Source organism: Diabrotica virgifera, chromosome 10 (assembly GCF_917563875.1).
Source record: "Diabrotica virgifera virgifera chromosome 10, PGI_DIABVI_V3a".
In the NCBI taxonomy this organism is placed as follows: domain Eukaryota; kingdom Metazoa; phylum Arthropoda; class Insecta; order Coleoptera; family Chrysomelidae; genus Diabrotica; species Diabrotica virgifera.
In genome coordinates, this window is record NC_065452.1 from 131,430,976 (window position 1) to 131,458,904 (window position 27,929).

A 27,929-nucleotide genomic window follows, 5' to 3' on the forward strand; every position below is an offset into this window, starting at 1 on the left:
ATCAATCATACAAAGATTGAATACATCTACTAATGTTCAAATCAAATTATGGAGACTCAAAATAATATATTTATGAAATAACGCCATTTATTCGATGTAAAATACTCATTCATATCAATTATATATTTTTCTAAAACGTCATGCAATTTTCTATATACATTTTATATACTTTCAGAAAATACACATTTACAAACGAGAACCGTAATTATCATAAACAGTTTTAACTGTAGGTGTGATAAACAGAGTCATAATTATTAAACAACATATAATTCAGGAACAAATAGATGAAAAAACCAAAGGTATGCCAATCAACAGAGGAGTTCGCCAGGGAGATAAAGGAATACATATTAATAGAAAAAAACCGAGTCATTTGAGATATGCTGACGACATTGTAATATTTGCTACAAGTTTCGAAGAATTATAGACCATGATGACGCAACTATTTCAAGCTTCGGAAAAACTAGGTCTTAAGATGAACTTGGAAAAAACAAAAATAATGACGAATACACTGAATATTAGAAAAATAACGTTGAACTATATAAATTTAGAAGATAGTAAGCGAATATATCTACCTGGGACAGATAATGAAAGTTAACAAAGAAAATCAAACTGCCGAAATTAGCGTGGACCGGATTTGGAAAACTGAGTTAGATCTTTAAAAGCACTAAAATAGAACAATATTTGAAAACCCCGGTTTACGATCAGTGTATCCTCCCTGTACTCATGTACGGTTCACAGACGTGGACACTCACTAAGTAGACCAGGGCGCATCTGTAAAAATATTAGTACATTTGGATGTTGAGAGGTGACTCATATTTTTTTGCAGAAATTGTTTGAAAATAATTCATATAATAATATTTGAGTTATCCTCCCACTCAAAAAGATCCGGAACATTGTTTAAATGATCAAAATGTCAAAAATTTAAGGAAAAATTCGATTTTTTTTTCGTTTTTTGATTATAACTTTAAAAGTATTCATTTCCGAGAAAAGTTGTACTGACATAAAAGTTGTGTAATTAAATTTCCTACAATATAGGATTAGCTAAAAATTTAAAATTGTCACTCTTGTTGCAAAATAGCAAATAATTGCGAAAAAAAAAACATAATAAAACAAGTATTCGCATTTTACGTATTTGAACCATTTATGCTAAACTTAAAACCATAAATTCATTTTTTCAAAATGTTGCAGGACTGAAAATAAAGCTAATAGCAAGTTTATTTTTTTTTCACTATAGAATAATACTGTATCTTTCATTTGCAATTTTCAAAATTAAAATCTGTTAACTACCTGGGCGTCAGAAATTTTTTTAAATAAACATTCACGTTTGCTCTGATTGGGCATTCCAATGACCTTTGATAATGATTGATAAATTTAAATTTTTAGTTGATTTCGATATAAATAAATAAATTTGTTTATTGCAAAATAAAAACACATACTCTGCCCTTAAAAGTAACACTTTTTTTAGCAAAAATTGTCTTTTTTCATATATTTTAACTTAGAGAATAAAAGTTTATTATTTTTAAACATATGCAATGTTTTAAACAATATATCACAAACAATAGTCAAATTAGTTTAATGTTTGTGGAATTAAAATAATAAAATACAACAAAATATAGAGTAAGAAAATAATATATTAGATAAGGATTGGAAGAAATTTTGGTGGAAATCAACTTGTGTGAATCGAACACCGCTGTCCTGCGCGTAGCACCAAAAATTAATGTTTACTTAAAAAAATTCCTGACCGTGTTAGTTAACCAATTTTAATTTTACAAATTGCAAATGAAAGGTAAAGTATTCTTCTACATATATGTAAAAAAAATTCAACTTGCTGTCTGCTTTATTTTAAGTCCTGCAACATTTTGAAAAAAGGATTTTTTTTTACTAAAGCTGGATTGCAAAATTCATTTTGCAAAATCTATTCAACCGATCTTAATGAAATTTACTGTATTCTTTTATTATATTATATAGTGTTTCTGGGTAAAATATGAAGGTCCTACGTGTAGCAAAAATTGTTGAAAAACGTAAAATGCGAATACTTGCTTTTTTATGGTTTTTTTTCGCAATTATTGCTATTTTGCAACAAGGGTGACAATTTTTAAAAATTTTAACCATGCCTTTATTGTAGAAAATTTAATTTCGCAACTGTTATATCAGTGCAGCTTTTCTCGGAAGTGAATACTTTTAAAGTTATAATAAAAAAACAAAGAAAAAAATCGAATTTTTCCTTCATTTTTTGACATTTTGATTATTTAAAGAATGTTCCGGACCTTTTTGAGTGGGAGGATAAGTCAGTTTTTACTATATGAGTTAATTCCAAGCAATTTCTGCAAAAAAATATGAGTCACCTCTCAACGTCCATCTCAAAACAGATGCGCCCTGAACTAAAGGCCAATATGGATAAAATAGTACAGGCATAAAGACCGATGGAAAGATCAATGCTCGGGGTGAGACTTATATACAAAAAAACAAACAAATGGATTAGAAGCAAAACCAAAGTAAAAAAGTCAGGAGAGCATGCTGTAAAACTAGACTGAAGGATAAAAGATGCGAGTCACGAAATGCAACAGGAGACCATGGTTAGAAAGGAGAAGTAAAGGAAGACCACAAATGAGATGGGCTAATGACAGTAAGAAGATTGGAGGACATAACTGGAAGCAAGTGGCGCAAAATATAAACAAATGATTGAATTGGCGGAGGCCTATGTCCAAAGTTGGATTACTTAAGGCTGAAGAAGAAGAAGAAGAAGACGTGCTTTATGCAAGTGAAAACTGGACAATTCTGAAAAAACATAAAAGCAGGATAAATGCAATAGAGGTGAGATACCTAAGAAGAATAGTTGGAACGACAAAATGGGATAGATTAAGCAACGAGACTATTAGGAAAATGGTCAACCAAGAACCAATAACGAATAAAATCGCAAAGAGATAAATGAACTGGTCTGAGCATTTGATGAGGATGCAACCCAACAGAATAACAAGAACAGTCCACGAAGCAAAGAACATCGTAAAAAGAAAAGAGGCAGACCAAGGAAAAAATGGATACAGCAAACAGTGATGGCGGGAATGTTAAACAAAAATCACTCGAGGAATTGAAAATACTGGCAGGAAACAGAAAAGAATGGAAGAGATGGGTGAATGGAAGTTAAAATAGCTAGATCAAATTCGACACCCTGATAGGGTAAAAGGAACGGGATAAAGAAAGAAACGGCGGTTTGTGTTCTATGGAAATCTTATAAATTTTACTAATGAACCATTACCTGTATAATTGGGTTTTAAATAGTCTACAGCAATGTAAATCTACCATAAAAACAATTGGTATTATGTCGCGGCGAGAATTTTTCATGCAGAAATTCTAGTTAAGTGATAATCGTTCATCAGAACAAATTATATAAAATAATTATAACCAAATCAAAGTGGATTTTTTTGACCGCATATCATCCATGTCAACTTTCACATAAATATTACACAAATCTTTGATATGGAAGCTATTTGATTTACTTGTGTATTTATGTCATCTACATGGGCCGTACTTGGACGATGTGAACAAGAAATTATGCTCTTGCTGTATAACATAGCATCTTATCCGTTCGTTTGTGACTTTTACTGAAACAACTATCAATTTTCTTACTTGCTCAATAATTTTTATTGACAGAAGCAGAAACATGAATATCATAAAAGTGAGGGAATCGAAGAAAGTTAAAAACTTAAAAAAAATTAAAAAAATTAAATCAAATATCTTAGACTCAGCTAAGGCAGTTCTTGGCGCAAGAAATAATTAAGAAATAAAGGTGAAACATTCAGTGTCACTGTACATAAGTGAAGCAAAAATGTAAAGAAAGGAAATGTGTTGGAACACGAAAGGAATTTCTACAACAATTTGCTATCATTTGCAATCATTAGAAATACTGCTATTGAAATACCTCGAAAAGTCAAAGAAATTTAGGAATAAAGGGACCTGGTGGTGGACAAACGAAGTTCAAGAAAAACTAAAACAGAAATGAAAATTATATAAACAGTAGCAAGAACATAGGTCGGATATAGATCTTAAAAAAGGAAGCGAAATTATCAGTAACAAAAGCTAAAGCATATACAAATATATATATATATATATATATATATATATACGATCAAGGAGAAACAAAGATGTCTAAAATCATAAATCAGAGAAAGCAAAATATTGTAATCAGATTAGATGTATCTCAGATGAAAATAATAAAATACTAATTTATGAAAAGTTTGTCAAAAAGAGATGGAAAAATGACTTTGAAAACCAGTTAAGTTAACGGAGACAGTAACAGCAATGGTTACCAAAATAACAAACGAAGAACTGATTCAAGCACTTCCAACAATAAAGAAAGGAAAAGCAATTGGAGAAGATGATATTACTGGGGAAGTGTAGAGAGACAGGAACACATTGGCTAACAGGTTTATTTAATATAATTATGGCAGTTGGATAAAAATGCCAGACGAACAGATTAGCAGGATATTAGTATCTGTTTACAAAAACAACAGAGTTAGAACTGAGAAGGACCTTACAACCAAATAACACAACTGGTCAATATAATAAATAGACGTAAACTGGAATACTTCGGTCACATTATGAAACATCCTGAAAAATATGAACTTGTGAATCTGATCATTCAGGGAAGGATCCAAGGTAAAGGTGGTCCTGGTAAAAGAAGAACATAATGGCTGAAAAATCTAAGACAACAGTACGGAAAACCGACTAGATAATTATTCAGAGCTGCTGCCAACAAAGTCACGATAGCCAATATGGTAGCCAACATGATATCCAACGCTCGATAACAGTCATGGAACTAGAAGATGAAAGCAGTTTGGTTTCACGCAAGGCATATCAACAACAGATGCAATTTTCATTATAAGGCTGTTGATGGAAAAATACAGAAATAAGGAAACAAATGCTCATATTTGATCTTGGGGGACAGTCTAAAGATACTAGTAGAGACAAGCTCTTCAACAGAGTATTTTGTGAAGATAATATAATTTTATCGTCTAGAGTACGCCAATGAATTAAGTAAAACGTGTTTTTGTACCGTCTTGGACGATATAAAAGTCGAAACAAAAAGCCTAGTTGATTATTATTCTTGGAGCGTTGATCGAAGAATAATAAACAACAACGAGGTATAAGAGGCGAGTTATCCCGACCATCTTCCACCGTCGTCTTTGGTGCGCTGAACGAATTTTGACGGTTTTCCTTTTACCGATCCTTATACGAGCGGTGATCGTATTTCCCAACATGTCTTTTCCCCTGGCGAGCTGAGCGAGATTTTCTCTCCTTATGCGTCCATTTCATATTAATAAAATTAATTCCTAATCCACGCGATCGTCAACATTATTCATTTATGTACAAAATATCGTCACATCGACCCGAACCGAAAACTCGATGCGTAGATTATAAATATATTTTATTAACGAAATTAACGAGTAATTAAGGCTAATTATCTTATCTTTTGTATATTTTGATTCTAAATAAAAATATCTTAAAAAGCGAACCTTTGTCTTCGGCTGAATTTTGTTACCTGGAGCATCAAATACAACGACAACGTTACAATTTCGAATGTTCATTTAAAGAAGCATTTACTACAAATAAAATTATATCATTGGATGTTGAAATGATTGTGAAAAGTAATAGTTTTAGGGCCGGTTGTTCGAACGCTAATCAACAATGATCATTATCAAATATTTAATTACTGTCACAACTGTCAATGTCAACTTTGGTTTGGTTGCTGAAAACATAATTGATTACAATTATTATGAAATTACTTAATCAATTATGTTAATAATTGTTATGTTAATTGATTAACTAATCTCATAATTATAATCAATTATGTTTTCAGCAACCCAATAAAAGTTGACATTGACAGTTTTGGTGACAGTAATTAAATATTTGATAGTGATCATTGTTGATTAGCGTTCGAACAACCGGCCCTTAAGTACCTACGATCGGTATTACAGAGTAATGGAGAATTAGGGCTGAATGAATGAAGTGGAAAGATCAAGTGCCAACCAGATGAACTGGTGTTTTGGGAAAGACCAGACGGTAGAAAACCGACAGAACGGCCTAGAAAAAGGTGGGAAGATGCAGTCAGAGAAGACCTGGAGAAGATGGAAGTGAGACCATGGGAAAGAGTAGCACAGGATCGGAACCAATGGAAGACAATAGTAAACGCGGCAAAGACTCACGAAGAGTTGTAAAAGAAAAAGATGATAAATGAAGTGGAAGGAAGCGATCCAATAAATCAAAAGGGAAAATTCTATAAAACAGCCATTAGAACAGTTAAGAGGAATAACGAATGGGGAAAATTGGAATTCTTAGATTGAGTTGAGTGACACAAAGGCTACAATTAGGAATGAGTATATTAGAGGGAGTCTAGGAGGGACACCAATTTATGCCAAAATGAGAGAGCATAGGATGGTTTGACCAAACCATAAGATGGTTTGGTCATGTGCAAAGAAGTAGAAAATAACATGATAAGTAGACAATGAGAATAGCCGAAGATGAAGATGGTCTACAAAAACTAATCCATAGTTTCAAAAGAAGTCAACAACGCAACAGCAAAAGAGATAAGACGAGTTCAACACAGAAAAAGAAAACATTGTTAATCAGTAAAGAATAAACCCAGATGTCAATTAGAAATTGATAGGATCAGCAATGACTAAGTAAAGGACGTAAAATAGCTTGGGATTACAATGAACAGCAATAGAGAACTGAGATAACAAATACACAAAGTAAATAGATCGGCATGATGCCTTATTAATACTATATAGTGAAATCGACAGAAAGATGAAATTAATAATTTATAAAGCCAGTATAAGACCAATAATAAGACCTTCAACCAAAAAGGTTAGAATTTTTATTTTAACCTTGTCTCGGAATATACTATACAAAAATCAGCCATGCTTTCTAGGAATGACACGGTTATTAGACTTTATTACGGTTGTCTTGACCGGAGGTGGTGGGGAGACTTATATTTTTGACTTTACGTCACAAGAGTACACAATCCCATATTTTTAAATGATTTTCGATCATTGAATGCGTGTTACTGTGTATATATGTGTATTATTTGTGTTATTATGAAATAATAAGACAAATAATACACATTTTATCTTATACCGGGTGGTGAATCGTAAAACGGGCCATAGTAAACTCAATGTAAAATTCTAAATTGTTGAATTCCTGCTTCCCTAATTATTTTACATCAAAAGTCATGAGAGAATACTTATAGAGAATTAAAATCTGTATTAAAATCAAAAGTTAAAATTGTTCTACGATTTAAATGCATTCCAAAATTTTGAAAAATATGATACATTTGCCACAATAGGTATGCGTGTAAAAGTTAGGCAACACGTTACTATTTAACTGACAGTGCTCACACCATTGACTGAATAAAAAATCTTTATTATTAATACTTTCTCCGCAACTGAGGGTATCTTATCAACTGTATTGTTTTTAAACAATAAATGATAAAATAAAAATATTGACAGTTCAAAAATGTGAACATTATTGCATTGTGTGTGGCCTAAGTTTGGGCTAAAAACTGAAATGTCTTACATTTTTACAAAATTTTGGAATATGTTTAATTCGTAGACCAATTTTAACAGTTGTTTTCAATACAGATTTCAATCCTCTACAAATAGTTTCTAATGTCTTTTGATGTAAAATAATTAGGGAAGCTGGAATTCAACAGTTTAGAATTTTACATTGAGTTAATGCAAAATTTTGACGCATGTCAAAATTCTCAATGTGTTTTAATTGTATTCATTTTTTTCGAATCCTGAAAAAACTAATAAATATTTTTGAAAAATTTAAACTCAGAATAAAAGACTACATTATTAACGAGGGCCGAAAGTCCCTGAAAATTTCTATAATGTTTATTTTAATAAGTTACAGGGCTGAAAATAAAAGAGAAGTGTTATATTTAATTTCAAATATTCCATTCAATAGAAACTGCTTGTTTATTCTAAGGGGCTTTCCGCCCTCGGTAATAATCTAATCTTTCATCCTGCGTTTAAATTTTTTTAAAATACTTATTAGTTTTCTCAGGATTCGAATAAAATCATATTACGATTCAAATGACAGTACACTCGTGACATAATCGCACCCTTAGTGTTCATTGGTTAGTCGATCTGGGCAACCGTAGTAATGTCTAAGAACCGTGTAGGAATGAAGACTCATTCGTTATTTACCTTTTGTTTATTACCATTTTTTTGCATTTAATTATCTTTTATGATTATTATCGATGACCCGTGCGCTGAATCCGGCCCTGGATCGAGCGAGTTTTTTCGATTTTTTGCAGATAACCGATAAAGGATGTTAAGCATTTCTTCCCATTATTAGTCTTGTGTCCCCTCTTGAGATATGTTTTCTTTCTCTGTTTATCAGACCACCGCCACCGAGTTCTACACCACACACACGCAGTAATTCTACGGATTAAAGCCACCCATGATATACTTTTCCTTTGAACTTATAATTTGTCCAAAATGTGAAATTCAGGTGATGCCTTACTTCACGAACGGCGTGTGGGGAATTGGGAGATAACTTGCCTCTCGGGGACCATATTGAGGGATTCTGTTTAATATTACAATTTTTTATCCCGACTTTCTCATTACTTAAATGAATTGTACGGATCAAACCAATTTCTGTATTTATCTTACCGCAAGTCGAAGTTTAATTATGTTTCTCGTACTTTTAATACTGATTTTGGATGTAATTTGCAAACGCTGACAAAAAATGTATACATTTTCTCTCTAATCGATGATATTAATACAGGAGATATTAATTTTTTTTGTAATGCACTGTCTTCTTCTTCCTATCATCACAACTATCCGTACCTTATTGGCGGCTGCTCTGACAAGATCTACTGAGCTGCAACTATACCATTCTCTTAGGTTTCTCAGCCAGGAAATTCTTCTTCTTCCTATGGATCTTTTACCCTTAACTTTACCTTGTATTATGAGCCTTAATATCTCATATTTCGCACCTCTGGCAATGTGGCCTAAATATTCCAGCTTTCTTGTTTTGATGTTCTTTACGACGTCGCAATCCTTTTGTAGCCTTCTTAACACTTCAGCATTTGTAAGTCATTGGATCCATGATATTTTCAAAATCCTTCTGTAGCACCACATCTCAAATGCTTCCAACTTCTTTCTATTATTCACTTTTAGTTTTAGTCCAGCTTTCCATTCCCCACAACAAAGTCGAGAACACGTAGTATCTTAAGGCTCCTATCCTTAGCTCCAGAGGAAGGTCTCGATTAACAATCATTTTTTTTAGTTGTATAAATGTTTGTCTTGCAATTTCAATGCGTGTCCTGATTTCTTTATCTTGGTCATTGTTTTCACTTACCAAGGTTCCCAGATATTTGTAGTTATTCACTCTTTCTACTTGTTTTACCTCGATATCTAGCCTTCCTACTTTATGTTACTTAGAAATAATCATGAACTTGTTTTTTTTAACGTTCATTTATAGTCCATTTTGTATACTGACTTGATGTAATCTATTTACTAATCGATGCAGTGCTTCTAGACTGCAAAAATGGCGGTGTCATCTGCGAGTCTTATGTTGATCAAGATTTTCCATTTATTGATATACCCTGTCCTTCCTCTGACACTTTTTCTCTCTCTCTCTCTCTCTCTCTCTCTCTCTCTCTCTCTCTCTCTCTCTTTCTCTCTCTCTCTCTCTCTTGTCGTTTCCCCATTACTGAGGATCGTGATTTCTTCCAATATTCCTAACAATGTTTCTCCATTCATCTCTATCTTCAGCTGCTCTAAGAGCTTCGCAGAATGAGTTTCCAGCTGAATTCTTTATTTGGTCGGACCATCTAGTTGGTGATCGTCCTCTTGATCTTCTCCCCGGAACGTTTCCAGAAACAATTAATCTCTCCAAACTGTCGTCGCCTCTGCGAACCACGTTACCAAAGAATTGCAGAATTCGTTGGAGACATATTGTGGACAGTCTTTTTTTTAGAATGGCAACGTTTGTCCTATGAGCTGTCCAAGGTATGCGCAGCATTCTTCTCCAGCACCACATCTCAAAGGCATCAATCTTTTTGGCGCTCGCATGTGCGAATAGTCCAAGTCTCTGCTCCGTATAGAAATATTGAGAATACAAGGGCATTCACCAGTCTCATCTTGATATTTTGAGAGATAGATCTGTCTTTCCAAACTTTAGTTAGGCGACTCATCGCATTTTTTGCCATACCAATACGTCTCCGAACTTCTGCTTCGCAGTTACCATCGTTAGTTATACTAGACCCAAAATAGACAAAGATATTTACTATCTGGTATTCCTGTAACAGGTTAGTTAGTTGAATAGTGTCGAATCTGTCGACCACCATTATTTTTGTCTTAGCTTTATTGATTTTCAGACCAACTTTATTGCTTTCATACTCAACTCTTCGCAGAAGATCAAACATTTCTTGCTCATTTGCTGCTATAAGTGTAGTGTCATCAGCAAATCTCAAATTGGAGATTTTCCTACCAGCTGCTGTTACTACACCGGCCCATCTTTCTAAAACCATCTTCATGACATGTTCACCATAAATGTTAAGTAAGTCAGGTGACAACACGCATCCTTGTCTAACACCTCTCTCGGTCTTGAATTGGTTACTCTTATATTGCTTCCATAAAAATAGCTTCGCTGTACACATTGAATAACAATGGGGGCCACACGTAATCCTGTCTAACATCTCTTTTGATTTCTATAGTTTCCGTTTCGACATTTTCGATTCTAACCTTTGCTTTTTGATTCCAGTACAGATTGACAATAACCTGTATATCTCGACTGTCCACATTCTTTTCTTTTGACAGTTCTATGAGTTTATGATGTCGGACTCTATTAAAAACCTTTTGATAATCTATAAAGCAGACATAGAGATCCTGGTTCATATCTAGTCGTCTTTGCGCGAGAACGTTAAAAGCGAACAGAGCCTCTCTTGTTCCTAATACTCCTCTGAATCCAAATTGATAGAAATGAGAATATCAAGACAATGGACAGTGATAGTGTGACGTCAAAACGCCAAAAAGGTTTCCAAACTAAGCAAAAGTTGACGTCTGTTAATTGATTATACACGTGATTTGTGAATCATTTTTAATTTTATTTTGTTTTAACAATCATCTGCACATTTTTTCTAAAGACACAATCCTTGTTAGTCATATCAATCATTATTGCTTTTAATTTTATAAATGTCCTTACACAAAATCAAGGATTTACACACTACATAGTACTTACTGCATTTCTTCAGGTTCTTAACCAGTCCTATTTGGAAATATGGTGGGAAATATACTATGAGCATTGATTACAATCACGGGTACCCAACAAATTACCATTTTGTAAAAATTAAACATCCTACAAGCAATATATTACAATTATAAAAACGAAAACAAACACTACCTGTGAATTTTTGACAGATTTTTGCTTTGTTTGGAAACCTTTTCAGAGTAGCCAACATTGATTTGACGTCACGACTATCACGGTCTATTAGTGAAGCTAACTCAAATGTGCGTGATAGACTCATAGGTAAAGATAGGAAACGGAACATCGATGCAATTTAGTATAACATCAAGACTTAAACAAGGAGACTCCATATCACCGTTGTTATTGAATTTGGCCTTGGAATACGCAATAAGTAAAATATCGTGTGAGCTGACAGGGGGATTTGCGAATCGAGGATCAAAACTATTGTTAGCCTTTGCTGATCTAGATGCAGTCGCTCATTCTACAAGAGAAGTGAGAGACGTGTTTTTACAACTCGATGAGGAAACAGGTAGTCTGGGTCTTCGAATAAATGAAAAGAAGATGAAATGCATGCTAGTAACCAAAAGAGTTAGGCAGAACATAACATAACTTAGGAGATGTGATGAGATATCAAAAATACTCATTGTTACTATGTAGAGCGACTGTCAACAGGGTCCCCATAGCCATGATGATTTCATTCTTCGATAGAAGATGGAACTTAAAGAATAAGAAGTGATATTCCGGTATTGGTATCGTCTAGTGATCTTTCAAACGTTACTATCTCAAATTGTAATAATTTAAAATTTTCTTTTCTACATATCTACTTTCTTGAGCTACGAATTTGTTATTAAAGAGCTACTAAATCTTTTTTTATCTCACATCTAAGTGCAGTGCAACCGATTTCTGTTTAGGAGAGATATTTGGTATTTGACCAGGTTCTAGAAAGATCTCTTCCAGCTACTTAAGGCGAACCATTACCCTGCACTTGCAGACAATGTTCTCAAACAAATTTCTCAAATGATTTTGAAACTTTTGGTCATTATATGATTTTGACGTTGGTTCTATTAATACAATTTTGAGCCTCCAAAATTAATTTTTAGTATGTGTTTTTCAATACAGATTAATATTCAAATTTCAGCGTTTTTAACAGTTAATACGAGAAAAACATAAAGCAGAAAGGAGTTTTAGATTTAAAAATCTTAAACATTTAACACATTCGCTGCCACTGACGCCAAAAGGCGTTTTTGCTATACTGTGGAATTAAATAGGGTTCTTTTCGTATCGGCTCCATACAAAAGTGACTGAATATTAGGTGGCACCGAATGTGTTAACCATATTTGAATCGAATCAAATTTCTGAAGTTTGAACATTGATAAGAATTCGTTAGACACAAATATAAATATATCATTAAAAACATTTGTCACTTACCGACTATGTAGAACCCTCAAAGACTTCGGTGACATACAGTTAACGCTCCAGTCAGTGTTGCCATGATCATTGCAGATGGTGATGGAAAACCTCCCATAATTTGCTCTTATCAACTTAATGAGCTCACCGTCCTTGCATTCTATCTTAAGAATCTTGCCTTCGCAGGCGTAGGCAGTCTCATATCGAATTTCTGCAACAAAAAGAGAGAGTTAGTATTTTACAACACAAAAATTCAGCCAATTAGCTTATTATATATCTTCTATTTCACCATAATAGACGCTTTTACGTTGTGCTAAATGGAAAGAAGAGCAGATGGAGAACCCAAAAAAATGGCCTACCTCAAGGAAGCGTTCTGACGCCGCGCCGTCCCTATTTAACATCTACACCAACGACCAACCAATGCACCCCCAGATTGAGAGTTTTGTTTACGCTGACGACCTTAGTATCGCCATAAAGGGGAAAACACACCAGTAGAGTCGTCAATGGAAGAGGCTTTAAATATGATGTCAACTTACTACAAACAAAACTCATTAAAGCCAAACCCTACTAAACCTAAGTATGTACATTCCATCTTAACAACCATCTGTCGCATGTAAAACTGAATGATTCTTGGGAGGGGCAACGCTTGGCACATACTGATAGGCCCAAATATCTTGGAGTGATACTAGACCGGTCGCTCACATATAAATTCCACTGTCAGAGCACAAGACAAAAGGTTTCTACGAGAAACAACCTTCTCCGGAAACTTGTAAGGAGCAAGGGGGTGCAAACCCCCAGGCCTTAAAGTCAACAACTGAGGCTTTATGTTTCTCAACAGGGGAATATGCTTGCGCCGTCTGGGGTAGATCTAGACACATACAAGTCACCACGATGAAACATGTAGAATAACTAGCGGTTGTATGAAGCCTACCCCTCTACCTCTGCTGTACCGGGCAGCTGGATTCGCATCAACAGACGACCGTAGATCCGCCTCACAATATGTGGAGAAGTTAAGACAAACTTTCGATGAAAGGCACCAATTATACGGGTTTGACGAACCGCCAGGAATCAGCCGACTTAAATCAAGGAAAAGCTTTATGAGAAATGTCAGCGTCGAACCACCCGAACTGTTTTCCCTACATCTAGAACGACCTAATGCAATGAATCTGGCGGACACTCAACCGTATACGCACAGGTGTTGCCCCTGTAAAACAGAAACTCATTAAATGGGACATCAAGACAGATAACGACGCACTTTGTGAATGTGGGGAAATACAAACCGTGGAGCACCTGAGAGTATGCAGACTTTGCCCATCACAGTGCACCCTCGATGGTTTATGGCTCGCAAATACAAAGGGTGTAGACTTGTAGACGTAGCCCGATACTGGGCAGAAAAACTATAGTCGGATCCAGACACGAAAAAGTAAAGTAAGTAAGCATTAATACCTATTCCAGAATACTGGAATTGGGTAATTCATACAATGAAAAAATTTACAATACAACGACGATAGACCACTCCATAGTAAAATTACTACGGCACTGACTGTACCAGCCACTAGTCGATTCGAAACGGTTGGAGGGGTACGCACCTATACTAAAATTACAATAAAGATGCACTAGAAATAAACAAACCAAGACACATTGAATGTTACAAGGAGCACTCCCGAATCATGATTTACAATGTATAAACTTTGTAAATCATGATTCGGGATTTACAATGTAAATACATTGTAAATTCTGGGGTCTGATTCTAATTCATTTCGATGTCGCAATTTAATTTCGACTCCATCATGACAGTCGCAATTTATAGCGATTCTTATTCATTTCGATATTAGTTCCAACTTGGGATATTAACGTTATCATTTTGACACTGCTCAGAATTTGGGTTGGTGCTCCTGTTTATTGGATTTATTGGCTATGCAACCACCGCAACGTTTGTTGATAGTCTGGGCAAATTATCGAAAAAATGTCATTTTGGGAAAAATTATTTACCAGCTATTTTATTGCTAAAATCAAATATGGGATATGACAAGTCCGCAGAAAGTGCGTTATTTTATTTATAAACAAATTAGCACTCCTAAATCTTCTTTTTTTTTCAATTAGTGCTCTGTAGCTCCTAAGATTTTTCCTTTAAACCAAAAACACTCAAATAAAAATTCACCGCAATTTAGTTCTGCACAAAGTTATTTTTTCCGATTTCCTTCAACAAAAATTTTACTCGGAAAATCTGAGTTTTCCCAAAAAAATCTGTAATTTTCAATTAAAATTTTAGGAAAGTAATTATTTATCAATAATTAAATATATTGGTGACATGAAAGATTTTTTATAGTAGATTATATATCAGGAGGCCGGCTACAATCTAACCAATAGTTTAGCAATAATTAAAATGTTAATTAAAAAATTTCGGTCGAAATAATAACCAGAAAGATAACCAGAATAACTATGATTTTCGTATAAAAAGCACTATACCTATTCAACGTACTTTACAGAATTGAAAATGGGGTATTTGAGCGGTCTCAGGAATGTTATAAAGAAACAATTTTTTGGCTTATAAACAAATGGAACCCCTCAGAAAATATCAGATTAAATTAAATTAAGTTAACGCTGTTGAAAAGGGCACGGCTTCTTCTTCGAAGAAAAGAAAAGTCGAATTGAGTTATTCCAGGTATAACCGGTCAAATTTGACCGGCATTTGCGACAGAGTTATAAACAACAGGATTTCAATCTTTGAACCATTACCTTTTTATTCCGGCCCTCTTTGTACCTACATACAAATTTTCATATCTTCAAGACACTCATAACAAAAAAGATTTATGTCACCAAGTTATTTAATTATTGATAAATGATTACTTCCCTACAATTTTAGTTGAAAATTAAAGATTTTGTTTGGAAAACCCGAATTTTCCGAGGAAAATTTCCGCCGAAGGAAATCGAAAAAAAATATCTATGTGCAGAATTAAATTATTACAGTGAATTTTTATGTGAGTGTTTTTGGTTTAACGTTAAAATCTTCTGAGTTACAGAGCAATAATTGAAAAAAAGATTTCACACTTTCTGCGGACTTTGCATAGCTATATTGCTAATATATGAAATCTTAATATTTGATTTCAGCATGCCCAGCAATAAAATAGCTGGTACATAATTTTCCTTGTTTTATACTAATTTTCCCAGATTATTACCTTACATCTTTCATTGAGTTGAGAATTCACGTTGTGAACATTCTCAATTATTATATTTCTAATTTAATACTATTCTATCTAATTCCTCGAAAACCAGCAAATTTCCATAAAACCCAGCCATATTAATAACTTTTGCTTTCGTTTTCCTTGCAAGAAACAAACAAAACACATCTCCTAAACTAAACCTAACCTCACTTTCGGCTTTCGGCCATTCATTCATGTCCGTGTCGTGTTACAATAATTTCGACGCGAAATTATAATATCAACCACTTTTTTGGAGTCGCAATTAATTTCGATAAGTCGCTATTTTGTGACATCAATTCGTTAGTTCAACTAAAATCCACAAGACTCGCACAGTCGCATTTCAACGTCGCCATATTGTTTGCTACTTGTTTTGAGTCGAAATTTGAATTAGAATCAGGGCCATGATTTGGGAGTTCTCCTAGTAACATTCAACGTGTCTTGGTTTGTTTATTTCTAGTGTATCTTTATTGTGATTGTAGTACAGTCTGTATCAGTTTCTGACTTTCTTTGAACTGTGTCCATTTACCGACAAACGCTGGGAGAGCTCGCACCAATCAGCGCCGGCCACAAGGCCACAAATAGAGGGTTCGATCCTAGTCCAAGGATCGTAAATTACAAATTTTAAGTGAAATAACGCTATTTCACGTTGCATTGATTCTCGTCTTTAGTTTTTATCTTTTTCTATTTAATATATTTCCATGTTTTCAGGCGTGCCACACCACGTTCCAAGGGATCCCAGCTTAACAATACACTCTGAAACTCCATGGACGTTGATCGGCCACGAAACAACACTGGCCCTTGGACTAAATGTTTATTTTAATAGCGTAGTTAATATTTCAAAATAAAAAATGTTTTTCTTGGCATAAATACGAAAATGAGTTCCTTTGTGAGAAAGTGAACCTACCACACACCATACATACTCCCCTGACACAATCAATCCATCTTTTATATAAAAACAGAAAACATGAAAAGTTTCCGAAATGAGGAAAACAATTGATGATGAACGAACAAGATACTTTTATCGGTAATTCCTACCGTCTTTTCAGCATTTCTTTCATGATACTCCCTTATCTGTTTTTCCCTAATTGACAAATAACACGAACCTCGACTTAACAAAACAGTGTAACCCAGTTTTTTTCAGAAACTCTGAGCTTTTAAACAAACAAAATACAGGTCACTAGAGTAACAGAGCCATTTGAATATGCCAACGGTAAAGTTTATAAAGCATTTTGAAGGTTATTTTCAAACAATTTCAAATTTAATTAATGGATTCGACCGTTACTTGATGGAAGTTCATTTTATCTAACAATAAAACACTGAAAACGTTTGTTTTCTATACCTCCACAAAATTTATTATAACTAAGTGACTACAGCTGTTTCGGCAGAGTGCCTTTCTCAAGTGATATGTTTGCCTTTTTAAGTCTTCAACTGAAGAGGTTGAGGAGTGGGGAGCTGTTTGTCTCGAGTTGGTCATTCAGAATTATATCTGTATTTTTCAGTTTATTAATTTCCATAGATTCTAAAAAAGATAGCTTAAGGCCTTTATTTTGAATATGCAGAATTTGAAACTCTTCATTGAAAGAATGATTATGATCTAGAAGGTGAAGTGCGTATGTAGAAGTGTCTGTTTTTCTATTGTTGAATGCCCTTTTGTGTTCTGCTATCAGTTTGTCAAAAGTTCTGCCAGTTTGACCGATGTACGTTTTCGGACAGTCACCACAAGTTAGTTTGTACACACCACTCTGTAGTTGCTTTCTCTTTCGGCTTTTATTGTTCTTAATATATTTGCTTAAGTTGTTGTTAGTTCTGAAAGCTGGTGTTATTCCTTTCTTTTTTATGTATCTGGCTATTTTTGTTGTTATCTTGCCAGTATATGTGAGAGAGCAGAAGGTACTGGGTTTTTTCTGTGGTGGTGGATACACTAATTTCAGGGCTTTCTTATGGAGTTTTTGGTTTAAAATTTTGTTAACTGTTTGTTCGTTATAGCCGTTGTTTACTGCTATTTGTTTAACGATGTTTAGTTCTATCTCGAAGTTATTTTTTGTCATGGGAATTTCTGTCAGTCCATGTATCATGCTATGGTAGGCTGCTAATTTGTGTTGTGTAGGGTGGGATGATGAATTGTGTATAGTTGTGTCAGTATGTCATAAACCTACCCATACTGACACAACTATACACAATTCATCATCCCACCCTGCACAACACAAATTAGCAGCCTACCATAGCATGATACATAGACTGACAGAAATTCCCATGACAAAAAATAACTTAGAGATAGAACCAAACAAATAGCAGTAAACAACGGCTATAACGAACAAACAGTTAACAAAATTTTAAACCAAAAACTCCATAAGAAAGCCCTGAAATTAGTGTATCCACCACCACAGAAAGAACCCAGTACCTTCTGCTCTCTCACATATACTGGCAAGATAACAACAAAAATAGCCAGATACATAAAAAAGAAAGGAATAACACCAGCTTTCAGAACTAACAACAACTTAAGCAAATATATTAAGAACAATAAAAGCCGAAAGAGAAAGCAACTACAGAGTGGTGTGTACAAACTAACTCGTGGTGACTGTCCGAAAACGTACATCGGTCAAACTGGCAGAACTTTTGACAAACGGATAGCAGAACACAAAAGGGCATTCAACAATAGAAAAACAGACACTTCTACATACGCACTTCACCTTCTAGATCATAATCATTCTTTCAGTGAAGAGTTTCAAATTCTGCATATTCAAAATAATGGCCTTAAGCTATCATTTTTAGAATCTATGGAAATTAATAAACTGAAAAATACAGATATAATTCTGAATGACCAACTCGAGATAAACAGCTACCCACTCCTCAACCTCTTCAGTTGAAGACTTAAAAAGGCAAACACATTGTAAACTATATCACTTGAGAAAGGCACTCTGCCGAAACAGCTGTAGTCACTTAGTTATAATAAATTTTGTGGAGGTATAGAAAACAAACGTTTTCAGTGTTTTATTGTTAAATTTCAAATCTGATGCATGTTGTTTTGGAAGGCACTCATTCTATGCGAAATGTATTTTAACTGATTTCAAAAATTTATTACCTGCAGTTAATCTAAATGGGAAAATTTTTCAGTTTAGGTATACATAAAAATTTGCGTGTATGAGGCTTTTTCAATTCAAACCGATCCTTATCCCGAACAAAATGATTGGCAAATATATCTATAAATAATAATACGCCCACTAGAATTAAGGCCCATATCCCATTATTTCACCAATCAATTACTTATTAAGGAGACTGCTGGAATATACAGAAAACGAAGGTGCAGAACTTTTTATTAAGAATCACTTTTTTTCGTAAAATTAATAATAAAAGAGTTATCAGAATTGAAATAACTGAAAATAATGTTAGTTATCCATAATTTTTCAAAAAAAAAATTTTCAATTAGAAGGATGTAATTGCGTACTAGAATATAGTTTTTAATTCCAAACAACTTTTCACAATAGCAATTTTCAATATTGTGAAAAATAAAGCTACTTTACTCTTGAGTGAAATTCAAACTTTTTGACAACCTATTATAATAGGTATGTCAAAGTATAATAGTATAATATTCATAAAATTTTATATCTGATGGTTGAATCTTAGGTTTTGGACCATGCAGAGCTTTTTATGAAGAATGACTTTTTTTCGTAAAATTAATAATAAAAAAGTTTTCCACATGGATACAACTTACTGGGACATACTGTATAATAAAATATACCATAAAAACTCAAGCTAATTTATAGTCCATTTACTCACGGTTTTTGCTGTAAATTTTGAAGAACTGTCCGGATTGAGATGAAATTTGTCTAACATGTCGAACAAAAAAAGTGATATCTATTGTGCCGATGTGCGCTTCTGCCCTAGGTGTGTTTTACCCCTTCTCGTGTGGAAAACATACGTTCAAGATAAGTCCGGAATTGGATAAACTGACTAATTCTAAGCAACCTTTAAGTTCTATAGAGTTTTTTCACTAAGTCAATACTTTTCGAGTTATTTGTGAGTGAATATGTTCATTTTTCAAAAAAAACACGTTTTGAGACGGTTTTTCGCAAATAAAAAGCTTATAAAAAAAGTTAAAAATATGGTGTATATACGAAGTCTTTAAATCCATTAGGTCATGAAATGTAGGTTCTTATTCGTAAAATTCCAAATCGAATATTTCAACGTGAAATAACCAAAAATGAATCAATTTTCGCGAAAAAGTCATCACAACTTTTTTAAAGTTTTTTAAAAAGCTATATTTTTGTCATTTTTTAGTTTCTAGCATCAATATTAACTATGTAACGCTCAAAACAAAGTTTGAGACTTTTTTTGGTAAACAAATCGTAAAAATCACCCCCTAATTAGCATCCCAAATGAAATTAATCGTCACCGCTTCACAAGTTACTTGACTTGTGTATTGCTTATAAATATGATCTGTTAGTTTTACCGCTTCAAAGTGCTCATTTTTAAAAACAATTTGGTTTTAAATTAAAAAAAAATTATAATCGTGAAAAAAATTTTTTTTTTCAAAATAACAACTTATTAATTATTGGTGATACTAAAATTCTCAACTAGTATAAAAAAATATAGGTTTGGCTATTGTGAATATTTTGAACTTTTTGTTTTCCTGAAGACAAAAATTGGTTAAAAGATATGTCTGTTCAAATTTTGCATACACTCGTGATTAGTGACTCGGTTTAAGCCCATTTGACTACAGCCTTTTCAAAAATAGGCACTTTGAACCAACGAATCTTACATCTCTTATAATCAATATGTAAAGTAATTTGTGAAGCGGTAATATCATTTTAGATGCTAATTAGAAAGTGATTTTCACGACTTTTTTACCAACCAAAAAAAAAAGATACCAACATTATTTTGATCGAAATTGACTTCCTTTTGAAGTTATAAACTTTTTAAAAAAACAATAGACTATTAAAACAGTAAATTAATATTTATCCTATCGATTTTCATACCCACATGATTGATCACTTTACGCCAGCCGTTGTTATAAATAATGAAACTCAAAAATTTTCTACATCCAAAATTCCAGTCATAATTTAAAACCTTAATATCGGAAAACTAACAGCTTTTAAAAAATGAACATTGGAATAAAATTTATATCAACAAAATAGATTCGCGAATTGCATAATATGATACATTTATAAATAAGTTAAATAATTACATACAAACCTCTAGGGAGATAAAACGCTTAAAAAATATCAAAAAAAACCTTGGATAACGGTGGGGTTGACATCTTTTATCAAACGACGAGATTTTCTTAAAAAGAAATTAGTGACTATATAATATATTTTCTTGTTATCCTTACCACTATTGTCTATATTTAGAATTTGATTTCAATTTTTAACAATTATCTACCTATATAAAAGTACAGGCTGAATTACGACGGTTCTATAAACACCTGTATCCAGCTTATTGTATTGGGATTATTTTTATGACCGTATAAAACTTTCAATGCATATTTACAACTTTGTAGTTTACCTACATTTTATTCATGAATCTTGCTAATATACAAGTGTTTGAGTTATCACGTGTAGACAGGCCCTGTCGGTTAGTCTTTACAAATGTTGAAACATGGGCTTTGGAAAGCAGGTAAAACGTATAAGGAACCTTACAACAGCGATTCCTGTATTTCAATAAATTTTTTTCCAAATTTTTTGAGAAATAGGTATTTTTCGTTTTTAATTATAAGTACCTACACAAAAATTAAAATCTATTAAGCAGTTACATTTCCTATGCTTGTACTTGTGTAGTTCAAAATGTCCCCATCAAATTAGAAACAAAAGAAGCAAAAAGCGCATTAAAGCGGGCCCTTGCTCAGTACGGAACCTTGCTCAGTACGCCACTGATTGCCGTATCCTAAAGATACCATGGACAGCGAAAGTCACAAATGTAGATATCCTTAAAAGAATCAACCAACAGCGCCAATTTTTCGAAAACATCAAGAAAAGGAAAAAGGCGTATTTGGGTTACATCATGCGAAACGAAAAATACCAGTTCCTTCAACTTATAATCCAGGGTAAAATTGAAGGCAAGAGAGGAATGGGACGCAAGAAAATGTCCTGGCTCCGAAACATAAGGCAATGGATAGGGATTAACGACATACAATCTCTGATAAATATTGCAAAAAACAGAGAGTTAATGGAAAATATGATCGCTCACATCCATTAGTAGATTTGCATCTGAAGAAGAAGAAGAAGAAATAATTTATTTCATATTTTTTCTTTATTCCAAAATAGAATATAAAATTCAACGGCACAATATTTATAGAAATTCTTTGAAGTACAGACCTGATATTCTCGTACCTGTTCAGTTAGACCTTGGCATATTTCAATAAAATGAAATAATCAAGAAGGCATCATAGAAATACCTTTACAAAGTACTTCTTGTGCGCCGATCAAAAATATTCCCGCCCATTATTATATTCGATGAAGACCAAACGTATCGAATGCAGTGGAATGATGAAAGGTTCGGTTTCTACGACTTCCAAAGTGTCAATTACTCGATCCACATTGATCGCCTTTAATAGGAATCCACCAGCACCAGGCTAAGCGGAGTAATAACATCATTTTCGAGAAATTATCTAGCCCACAAGAATAAAAGCATCTGGCGCATATTTAGTAAATTCATTTTATGGGGGATTGTTATCACACACGATAAAAACTGAATTTTGGTCAATTAATTACAAAATTTATACTGTTATGTATATTTTATTTAAACATATATTTTAGACGGAGAGCTAGAGGCGAGAAATCATCGTCATAAGTAATATGGAGTTTGGCATGTGAAATGTGTCTATTGTATGTTGATAATTATGACCCCTTTCAGGCTGACACCTCAGTGGATACAGGGAGTAGCAATAAGGGATGAAAGGGGAAAGTTGGTGCAGTCATTAAATGTTTTCACCTTCTATTTTGTTAAACCTCCATCGATTTGCATGAAAATTGGTGAGTAGTTAGAGCATAATTCAAGAAACAAAACTGATATGGTGTCAACGTGCGCTTTTACCCTGGGGGTGGATGCCACCCCTTCTCGGGGGTGAAAACTATTTTATTAAAAATAACCCCACTAATCGATAGACGGACAAATTTTAAGCAAAATTTGTTACTTCTAATTATTAAAATGTTATTAAAGATCAAAGATTTGAATTTTTCGTGAAATAAATGCATGATGTAAAGCGGTTTTTCGTGAATAATTCAAAAACTGTAAGTTTTATCAAAATAGTTATGATTACCAAAACTGAAGATAATAAAAAATAAAAGAGATTTGTTATTAGAAAAACCTTTGAGAATTAATAAAAAGTGCGTTATAGGTGATGGAATGTATATTTTTTTCGTCTAGTACCCAAATCTAAGTATTCAAGCTCAAATAACGGGAAAACGGTGCATTTTATAAAATATATTTACTGAACACTTGTCAAAGTACTCAAGAATACCTATCAAGTGAGCTCCAGATGAAGTTTATAACATCAAAGCTAAGCAAGTGATGATGAAAATAAGAGAACCCTTTCGAGTTTTTAGGAAAAAGTGAAAATTAAAACATACGCTATTTATATATTTATTTTGAAATTTGTTAACAGAATAATTTTTAAAGGAATTTCGGGAATGAAGTTAGGATTATAATTTATTATCAAGTTCGTTTTATTACAATTTAAATATAACAAGTTAAAAATGCGAGCATTATTATAACGAAAACTTTATTTTTTATGTATTTAAATTCCTAATATGGAAAATTGCTATTATGAAAAGTTGTTTAGAATTAAAAATTTCGATACAATTTTATATAATCTTATGTTTATGATTGCATCTTGGATTTTAGACCGTGCAGATCTTTTTATGAAGAATAATTTTTGTTCGTAAAATTAATAATAAAAGAGTTATAAATGAAAATGATGATTGGTAGGTATCTCTAATTTGAGAAAAAAATTTAATATTTTCTTTTCATTAGAAGAATGTAGATAATAGTTACATTATTATAATAATTATTAATTATTTAATTAAAATAATAACAACTATTGCATATATTAGAACAGTTTTTAATTCCAAACAATTTTTCGTAGTAACAATAATTTACAACAGGGTGAAAAAAAGGTACTTTAATCTTGAGCGAAATTCATATTTTTTGAAATACCTCCTATAATATAGATAAAATTTGCTATCTGATGATTGAATCGTAGGTTTTAGACGATGCAAAACTTTTTATGAATTATAACTTTATTTCGTAAAATTAAAAATAAAAAAGTGTCCCGTAATATATGTGTCCAACTTAAGTAGACACACTGTATATTATACAATATAATATACATAATACATAAATCATTGGGTAGACAGTACCAAACATTTGCAACCTGCCATTTAACATTACTTACATTAAAATTAATAAGTAATATTTATTTATTTGATATATCAATTATTTTACAGTTTATATGAAGTAATATATTTTTGAAATAATATGTATGTTACTAAAATATTATTTTTATATTATTTCGATATTTAATTGAATTTTTTCTATCTATATAAACTTAGTGGCGGTTCTAGCCAGGGGCAGGGGGGCAGCTGCCCCCCCCCTTCTTTTTTTACAGTACTTTTGTACTATAATTTTCGTTAAAAAGGCACGTTATCTTGTTTATTCACCGGTTGTGTTCCCTTGCCCCCCACTTTTTTTGGTCTAGAACCGCCCCTGTATAAACTGAATATGTACAGAAACTGAGGGTGTCCAATAATGGGTACATTTGACATAATATTCAGATACATTTTTGCTATATTTTATATAAATGTCTTAAAACAATTTTAAAAACTTATATAATAATATAATAATTAAGCTCCAAATTTTTGGAGCCTAAACTTTGAAAAATGTTAAAAGCATAATGTTTAATGGTATCAACTTTTCCGGGAGCTCATTCGATACATATTTCTAAGTACTTTGATAAGTGTTTAGTAAATATATTTTATAAAATGCACCGTTTTCCCGTTATTTGAGCTTGAATACATAGATTTGGGTACTAGCCGAAAAAAAAACATTCCATCACCTATAAGTCACTTTTTATTAATTCTCAAAGGTTTTTAGAATACGAAATCTCTTTTATTTTTTATTATCTTGACTTTTGGTAATCATAACTATTTTGATAAAACTTACAGTTTTTGAATTATTTACGAAAAACCGCTTTACATCATGCATTTATTTCACGAAAAATTCAAATTTTTGATCTTTAATAACTTAAAAAGTATTGATTTATTTAAATAATTAGAGGTAATAAATTTTGCTTAAAATTTGTCCCTCTATTGATTAGTGGGGTTATTTTTAATAAAATAGTTTTCACCTCTGAGAAGGGGTGGCATCCACCCCCAGGGTAAAAGCGCACGTTGGCACCATATCAGTTTTATTTCTTGAGGTATGCTCTAACTACTCACCAATTTTCATGTAAATCGATGGAGGTTTAACAAAATAGGAGGTGAAAACCTTTATTGACTGCGTTAACTTTCCCCTTTCATCCCTTATTGCTACTCCCTGTATCCACTGAGGTGTCAGCCTGAAAGGGGTCATAATTATCAACATACAATAGACACATTTCACATGCCAAACTCCATATTACTTATGACTATGATTTCTCGCCTCTAGCTCTTAGACTATTTTATTGTATACGACTGAAATATCCGTTGCTTTATACACTCAAAGACCTGCTATTAGATCTAGCTATATAGAAATGAAAAGAAAAATCAAGTATCTTATCTTCGTTTTCCTTGTACTCAAAATAAAGCAAAATTAAAAACAGCTTGTGTTTAATTTCGGTTCAGAGATGATCCAACATCCTCATACGTCCGTTTCGGGCTCCAGACCTCTTCAGTGGGGCTACATGCACACCTCTGAATTGAAACGAAACCAAGCTGCCTATTTAAAAAAGTTCTCTCTAAAAAAGCAAAACTTGATAATATTTTTGAATCACTTTTATTCCGTTATTGAATTTCTGTCGATATTTACTTTAAAGTTGTTAACAATTAATGATAGATTTTGATGTGCTTGGAAAGACTTAAAGGCGCGACTAGGGCGCATCTGTAAAAATATTAGTACATTTGGATGTTGAGAGGTGACTCATATTTTTTTGCAGAAATTTGCTTGAAAATAATTCATATAATAATATTTGAGTTATCCTCCCCCTCAAAAAGGTCCGGAACATTGTTTAAATAATCAAAATGTCAAACAATGAAGGAAAAGTTCGATTTTTTTCTTGGTTTTTTGATTGTAACTTTAAAAGTATTCATTTTCGAGAAAAGTTGTACCGACATAAAAGATGCGTAATTAAATTTCCTACAATATAGGATTAACTTAAAATTTTAAAAATTGTCACCCTTGTTGAAAAATAGCAATAATTTCGAAAAAACCATAAAAAAAAACAAGTATTCGCATTTTACGTTTTTCAACCATTTATGCTAAACTTAGGACCTTCATATTTCACCCAGAAAAACTTTATGATACAGTAAAATAATACGGTAAATTTCATTAAGATCGGTTTAATAGATTTTGCAAAATAAATTTTGCAATCCAGCTTTCGCAAAAAAAAAATCATTTTTTCAAAATGTTGCAGCACTGAAAATAAAGCAGACAGCAAGTTGAATTTTTTTGTGCATATAAAATAATACTGTACCTTTCATTTGCAATTTGCAAAATTAAAATCTGTTAGCTACGACGGCGTCAGAAATTTCTTGAAGTTATACTTCTTTACGATCGAGAGTGAAATTTTATCACATTCTGGGCGCATGCGCACACAGACAGTAGTATGTATTTCGTTGCTAATCTTTCAAGCTGTATGTATCAGCGCTGTCAGCGCAAATAAGTAATATTATATCATATTATAAAAGGATATATTAGTGTTAAGTAAATGTATTATTTATTATAATTTTTGTGTCTTTGGGTTTGTCTTTATAATAATAGTAAGTATATTTAAAGTATTTTTGTATATTTCACTTGGTCAGTTTATGAGAAATCTTGTAACCTGTCAAAGCAGAAGGGATATAGCTCAGTGGTAGAATGTGTGACCGGAGATCAAGAGGTCCCGGGTTCAAATCCCGGACGATTCATATTTTTTTTTTATATTTTTGGTATCGTTTTAATACAATTTTTTTAAAAGTGGTAGGTAAAGTTAGTTTAATATTTAAATAAAATACAAGTAACCTGTTAAGTATATTCATTTCGTTGAAATCATAATAATAGAAATATAACTTCTTACGTGCGTACAAAGTACACACACATTCTTTTTTTAAATAAACATTATTTTTGGTGCTACGCGCATGACAACGGATACGTTCGCTCTGATTGGGCATTCCAATGACCTTTGATAATGATTGATAAATTTTAATTTTTAGTACATTTCGAAATATATAAATAAATTTGTTTATTGCAAAATAAAAACACATACTCTGTCCTTTGAAATAACACTTTTTTAGCAAAAACTTTCTTTGTTCATATATTTATTTTAACTTAGAAAATAAAAGTGTATTATTTTTAAACATATGCAATTGAGCAATTGTTTAAACAATTTTTCACAAACAATAATCAAATTAGGTAGTTTGATTTTTGTGGAATTAAAATATGAACATACAACAAACTATAGAGTAAGAAAATAATATATTAGATAAAGATTGGAAGAAATTTTAGTGGAAATCAACTTGTGTGAATCAAACGCCGCTGTCCTGCGCGTAGCACCAAAAATTAATGTTTATTTAAAAAAATTCCTGACGCCGTGGTAGTAAACCGATTTTAATTTTGCAAATTGAAAATGAAAGGTACAGTATTCTTCTATTTGTAAAAAAAATTTAACTTGCTATCTGCTTTATTTTCAGTCCTGTAACATTTTGAAAAAATGAATTTTTTTTGCGAAAGCTGGATTGCAAAATTTATTTTGCAAAATCTATTAAACCGATCTTAACTAAATTTACAGTATTGTTTTATCATATCATAAAGTTTTCTGGGTGAAACATGAAGGTCCTAAGTGCAGCAGAAATGGTTGAAAAACGTAAAATGCGAATACTTGTTTTTTTATCCACA

At 32.6% G+C, this 27,929-nt stretch overlaps 1 protein-coding gene across 8 annotated transcripts in view; it reads right to left on the reverse strand.

Annotated features, from left to right (window-relative positions):
* LOC114335105 (latrophilin Cirl) overlaps positions 1 to 27,929 on the reverse strand; it is an 826,147-nt gene that overhangs the window by 156,502 nt on the left and 641,716 nt on the right. For all 8 annotated transcript variants that reach the window (XR_007701173.1, XM_050663557.1, XM_050663553.1 and 5 more), the window contains one exon: positions 12,685 to 12,874. Coding sequence is in view for 7 of the 8 variants with exons in the window: in XM_050663557.1 (XP_050519514.1) it covers positions 12,685 to 12,874 (190 nt within the window). In the remaining variant the exon portion in view is untranslated. The remainder of the gene's footprint in view (positions 1 to 12,684; positions 12,875 to 27,929) is intronic.